This window comes from Myotis davidii, unplaced genomic scaffold (assembly GCF_000327345.1).
Source record: "Myotis davidii unplaced genomic scaffold, ASM32734v1 scaffold1107, whole genome shotgun sequence".
NCBI classification, from domain to species: Eukaryota; Metazoa; Chordata; class Mammalia; order Chiroptera; family Vespertilionidae; genus Myotis; species Myotis davidii.
In genome coordinates, this window is record NW_006300016.1 from 490,855 (window position 1) to 497,927 (window position 7,073).

Here is a 7,073-nt window from a genome sequence, read left to right on the forward strand (position 1 = left end):
GGCTAACAGTCAAGAAAAGACCCTCAGCAACTTGGGTCTCACTTGCCCCTCCGGTCCTGTTCCTCTATGCTTTAGATATCCTGAACTACTTCCACACTGACTCATTTCCAGGCTTTTACTTGCATTCTTTCATAGATTCCCTTTTCTTGGGTGTCTCCTCCAAGACTCAAATTACACATCAAATTCTGCAAAACATCTTTCTTGCTTTTTGTCTAGTTTTCCCCAGAATATGCTCCCTTAGCATTGACTTGTCCTATAGCATCTGCCATATTATATGGCAATAATCTGATTCTTTATTCTCCTCACCTAGTGATACAGGTGGTCTCTATTTATTACTTAGTCCAATAGCCATCTTTCTCTGCTCTGTCCTGACCTCTACAGGCTGATTCAGCTAGGCCCCATTGCTCTTCTGCCTCTGCTTTGGTTCAGCCACAGGGAGACTCCAGCAGGATATGAGAAGGTAAAAGGTATATATGCCCTTGTATCTTCCCTGCTTTGGCTAGTTCTGGCAATGGCTTCATTTTTAGAGCTGTAACTATTCAAGTTGGCCCATCCTTCATAGTTTCAAAACTCACAGGGCTCCACTAATATCTTGCCTCCTCTTGTTCCTTCAGGCCCAGAAGTAGTAGCAGCTTCCATCCCTTGTTGGTTTCTTTCCACCTGGCTCCCACCTCCATAGATAATTCCTTTATTAAACCCTTGTCATTTAAACCCTTTTCGTGGATCATCTGTTTGGTATTGATACCCTTACTATTAAACTTACTGTTCACTTCTCAAGAAAATGTAAGATACCTTTATAGACTCAAAATGGAGTATCTATCACAGTGGTTCTCAACCTGTGGGTCGCGACCCCTTTGGCAGTCGAACGACCCTTTCACAGGGGTAGCCTAAGACCATCTTGCATATCATATATTTACATTACGATTCATACCAGTAGCAACATTACAGTTATAAAGTAGTAATGAAAATAATTTTATGGTTGGGTCACAACATGAGGAATGTATTTAAAGGGCCAGAAGGTTGAGAACCACTGATCTAGCCTATAATGGGTACTCAACAAATATTTATTGAAGGAATCACTAAACCAATGCTCAGCAAACTTTTTTTAGAAGTGCCCAGATAGCATTTTAGGTTTTGCAAGCCACGTAGTTTCTATCACAACCATTCAACTCTGCAATTATAGCAGACATGCAGCCATAAACAATATACAAATAAGTGTGTCTGTGTTCTAATAAAACTTTATTTATAAAATCACGTATCAGGCCAAATTTGGCCTACAGGCCTTAATTTGCCAACCCCTGGAGTAAACAAATGAAATGCACTTATAAAAGTGCATATTTTGCCGAAACCGGTTTGGCTCAGTGGATAGAGCGTCAGCCTGCGGACTGAAAGGTCCCAGGTTCGATTCCGGTCAGGGGCATGTAACTGGGTTGCGGGCACATCCCCAGGAGATGTGCAGGAGGCAACTGATCCATGTTTCTCTCTCATCGATGTTTCTAACTATCTCTCTCCCTTCCTCTCTGTAAAAAATCAATAAAATATATATATTTTTTTAAAAGTGCATATTTTAAAACTTAATTTAACATAAAAATACCTAATATATGAATAAACATAGCTCTCCAGGACATTTATCTGAAATTCATGAGCAATTAAAACTAGAAATTAATAATTTTATTTTTAGTATATACTTATATATAACTTACTATATGAAATCAATTAATAAGCAGCTATATGTCATGCATTACCAAAGTGTTATGATATTAATATTGATGTATTTCTAGAAGTAAAACCATGATTATAGAGCATAAGAAAATCATTCACTGAATCATTAAAAACAGTTAAGAATAATTGCCCCTGACTTACAAAATTATTCTTTGAGCAACTTAAAAACTGTTTTATTTTTACAATAGTATCATTATAGTATAACATATATACCTGTTTTGTGTTTAAAAACCATTGAAAAATATAAATGACCTTCTAGATTAAACTCCACTCTGGCACGTGTCATGCCTTTGTTCTTTACCAAAAATGGAATAATCTGGGTACCGCCAAGAAAGGTGCCGCCGAAGATAAATGTGTCCTAAAATTTTTAAAAAGGAATAATTAGAAAGTAGTGTAATAGTTTAAGAGAATAATTAAACTAAAAATTAAACTGTAAGAGGTAGACCTTAAAAGTCCTCATCATAAGAAAAATATTTGTAACTATGTTTGGTGACAGATGTTAACTAGGCTTATTGTGGCAATCATTTTTTTTCAATAAATACAAATATCGAATCATTATGTTGTACACAGGAAATTAACATAATGTTTTATGTGAATGCTGCCTCAACAAAAAATATACTGTTATGTTCAACAAAGACATTAACTAGAGTACTCTATAAAAATAGTCACATTTTCCTTCCTTCTCCCAACTCCTGTATATAATCAGTTACCAAATCCCATTAATTCTGCCTCCTTCCTCATTTCTTATCCTTTTCGTAACTGAATAAAGTTAGTAACTCATCACTTTTCATTTCATTTCTAGATTCTCACTTTCTCCAATTCTCCCCTACAAAACTAAGTCACAATTAAAGCCACTGAAAATCTGACCACACTGCTTCATGTATTAAAATTTAATGATTCTCCTCCATCCACAGGAGAATATCGAATTCATTAGCAAGGCTCACAAAGGTCACCATGACCTTCCCCTAGCTCATGTTCCAGCCTCACCTAGCTTCATTCTCACCCTACCATCTCATACTTCACTAAGCTGTATGACTTGTCATTTCCAACCAATACCTGATGCTTCAACCTTCTGTATCTTTAGCAAGGTGTCCCTTGGTCAGGAAGACCTTTCACTAACTTATTATTGCCTGATAAAATATTATGCATCCTTCAATCCCCAGTTTGATAAACCAAAACTAAGGACACTGCTCAAGACTATTTCTGTTCCTTATATTTACTTATATTACTCCATCACAAAGTCCCTTTATTTGTTTACATATCTGTTTCTCTTGGTGGTGCTTAAGTATAATTCATTTTGCATCCATACAAAGTGAGACTTAGCTTAAATATATAAGGAATGTTTATTGATTGTATCTTAACTTGAGCTTATATGTCAGGATGTGTCTACACCACAAAACTATAGAATTTGTCCTTCTGGTGGTGTTACTATATATACCAGTGATGGTGAACCTATGACACGTGTGTCAGAGGTGACATGCGAACTCATTTTTTTGGTTGATTTTTCTTTGTTAAATGGCATTTAAATATATAAAATAAATATCAAAAATATAAGTCTTTGTTTTACTATGGTTGCAAATATCAAAAAATTTCTATATGTGACACGGCACCAGAGTTAAGTTAGGGTTTTTCAAAATGCTGACACGCCGAGCTCAAAAGGTTCGCCATCACTGATATATACCCTACAGTTCCTTAGTAAAAAAATTACATGTATTATTCAAAGAGAAAGAAGCAACAATATTCTAATGTTAAGGGAAATACTTCATTAAGGTCAATTGGCCACTATCTGTTTCACTTAAAATAACCCAATTGCACAGGTGAAATTTATAAAATCCAAAATCGTTAATGAAAGTTTGACACTTTATATATGCAAAAAACCATGCCTCTTATCCCATTCTGGCCTTGTCCATTTGCTCATTTGGGAAAAATTTCCTAATTGTTACTAAGATACAGAGTCAATGGCACACACTTATTAAATGTACTGCTAATACTACCAGGTGGTACTAGAATATTTTTTTTAAGGCAGCTATGTTTAAAATCCAACGTAATTAGGAAATATTAATAAATATTTATTAATGTAAAGTTCTATAAACTACTTAGCTATGCCATAACATGAAAAGCCTGCCACAAATGTCTTTGGCATGAGGAAATAAAATAGTAAAAGTCTCAATACTTGTTTAAAATTGTTCAAGGAGGAAAACCAAAGCAAAGGAAAAAGCACTCTGATCCTACAGGGTTTAATATCCAGGAGTAACCAAAGTCTTGGACAAGCTAGCTTAATATCTGTCCATCTATGTAGACTCATAATGCCTTCAATGCTGAATAAAATAAGGTTTGGAACATTATACCATAGAATTGTGCTGATGCCATTAAAGTACAAACTAGTAGTGAGGCCTACCTAAGGCAACCAGCAGCCTCATCAATTCTGCTCAATTTAGTTAAGCACCAAAATGGTGCTAGGTACTGGGGAACTATTGAAAGAGAAAAAGAAAAGTGCAGATAACCTGAAAACAATTGACAATCACTATAATGAAGATGTTCCCAGAATTGAAGATGTCTGTAACATCTTGTAAATGTCACAATAGAGGGGCATATGGGCCTGCTTTGAAAGATCAGGATAAGTTTCTCTGGGTAGATGAGGCCATATATAATTCCTGAGAGGCTGGCCAAAAAAAGCATGTGTGTGCACTCCATCAATTATAGAACAAAATTTCATCAGGGTACAGAACAAAAAAAAAAATTAAGTATAATTATAATGCAAAAATGCAAATCAACACCACAGTGAGATATCATTTTATATTCCAAAGACTGGCAAACATTAAGTCTTATAATACAATGTATAGAACAATGGAATGTGGATCAATGGAAACTTGAAGAGAAAATATGGAAATTATCTTGTGAGGTCAAACATGCATATATTTAATGTCTCAGCAACTCCACTCCAAAAGAAAACTCTTGCGTAAGTGCCTCAGAAGGTATGTATATCAATGTTCATAGGTATAGTCTTTGTAATAACAAAAAACAGAAACACCTAAATTTATGAACAATGGAATGTGAATACAAATTATAGTATGCCTATGCAATGGACTATTAAATAGCTGTGATAATAGAATACAACCACATACAAAACTTCGATAAAATTTGGAAACACAATATTTAATTTAAAGAAACACACCAAAGACTATACATGTTTTTTATAAAGCTCAAAAATGAACAGAGTAAACTAAACAATGAATGGTAAAGGAATTCATACACATATTGTAACCCAATTAGAAAAAGTAAAGGGATAATAACCAAAAAATTAAGGAAAGGAATTATCCCTTAAAAGGAGCAGAATCATGATGAAACCTACAGATGATTTAATGGTACTGGTAGTGCTCTGATACTTAAGTTTGGTGGTGAATTCTTACACCTTTATTTACTATTCTGCTTCATTACTTATTTACATATAATAATTTGTGTCAAATTAATGCATAATAACATTTTTAAACATAAAGGGACTAACTAGGGACATAGAACCACCACAATTAATAAACTGGATACACACTTACTGGTGTGATTTCAATATCAGCAACGTCAGCAGTTCCACCAATCCTAAGTTCTATGTCACTTGCATGGCGTATAGCAACCTAATATTTAGAAAAAATATATAAAACTCTGTAGAAACCACATTAAAATATACTCATATACTGCTGAAGTGTTACCTGGCATTTATGTAACATTTTATAATTTAAATCATCATAACATTTTATAAATGTCACAAGATTTCTTCTGGCAGTTGTCATCACATTTCTTATTATGCAGAATTTATATTCCTAAGAGGAGTGAGTATTCAGCTCTTAAAACCTCCACACAAATGGAATCAGGTGACAGATTGTGAACCTGACTGCAGAATTCTACCCACTTGAATTTATATTATTGCCTCAAACTCTCTGAGATCCTTTTGTATTTACCTAATTTCAATGGATTATTAAAAATAAAACCAACAGGAAACTGACTGCAAACATACTTCTTTCCATAGGAAGATACTAATATCCACAACAACTATAAATGAGAGCAGCTAAAAATTGATGAGTATATGGGCCGAGTATGGAGCTAAATACATTACCTTCTTTTTAATCCTCAGTATTCTGTCAGGTTACTTCTATTAATAACCTAATTTCCAAGTGAGGAAAGCTAAGGCTTAGAAAGGCCAAATATTTTGTCAAGATATTTAAAAAAAATTTTTTTTGAGGTCATAAAACTTGAAAGCAACATCAGCGAAACTTGAACAAGGACTATCTGAACACTCAACTGTTTCCAGGAAAATTATGATAGTGAAATAAGAATTTAGTTGTGTAATTCCTTGTTTGATTTTGCATCCCTAGCATCTACAACAGACTGTGTTGAATGAATGAACAAATTTCATTGTATTGCACTTTTAAAAAGATAAGCTTTTCTAAATAAGCCAGTTAGAGAAAGACAAATATCACATGATCTCACTTATATGTGGAATCTAATGAACTGATGAACAAAATAGGACCAGAGGCATGGATGCATAAAATACAATAACAGATCTCAACAGGGAGGAAGGCAGAGGGGACAGGAAGAGATTAACCAAAGAACATCTATACTAATAAAACAAAAAGATGCAAATTGACTGTCCCTCCGCAATGCCCACATGCCATGCCTACCAGCCAATCAGAAGTGAGTATGCAAATCAATCTGCCAAATGTGGCATGTTAATTTGCATATGCAGGTGTCAAGCGCCCTGGGAGGCAACGGCGGCCATGGGCTCCCGGAATCATCGCCGGCCCCAGGAGGTGAGGCCGGCCGCACCAAGCCACACCTGAGGGCTCCCAGGACCTTTGCCGACGGAGAGCAGAGCGGGAGAGCGGGCAGAGAGTGGGAGGTTTGGAAGACTTGGCAGAGCAGGAGGCCGCTGGACATAGAGCAGAGTGAAAGAGAAGGCGGCTTGGAGGGCGTGGTTCCCTCTGTCACCCCAGCTTCCTCATCACAGCTGTGAAAACTGACAGCAGGGAGGAGGAAGTCCCACCCCCACAGAATCAGCCAGAATCAGCCGTTGGTCAGACAGCTCTCAGCAGCAGCCACCAGGACTCTCATTCACCTGCATCTCAGACCATGATAGTAGAGAGGTGGGACTATGTCTAAAGAACAACTGTTGATACAACGAAGCTCTGCAGCCAAAAGATGCTGGTGTTATCAACAGAAAATGTCTGCAGAGCACCGTTTGCAAAGCAGCTTGCATCTGATCTTGAAAGAAGGCGGCTCCTGCAACAGGATGTATCTGAACACCAGCTACTGGAAAAATGTCGCTCTGATGCCAAAAAACACTGGTGTTATTGACAGAA

At 36.3% G+C, this 7,073-nt stretch overlaps 1 protein-coding gene across 1 annotated transcript in view; it reads right to left on the minus strand.

Annotated features, from left to right (window-relative positions):
- CFAP47 (cilia and flagella associated protein 47) overlaps positions 1 to 7,073 on the minus strand; it is a 458,234-nt gene that overhangs the window by 367,055 nt on the left and 84,106 nt on the right. Inside the window, 2 exon segments of the mRNA XM_015571970.1 lie at positions 1,936 to 2,080; positions 5,274 to 5,351. Coding sequence (XP_015427456.1) covers positions 1,936 to 2,080; positions 5,274 to 5,351 — 223 coding nt within the window.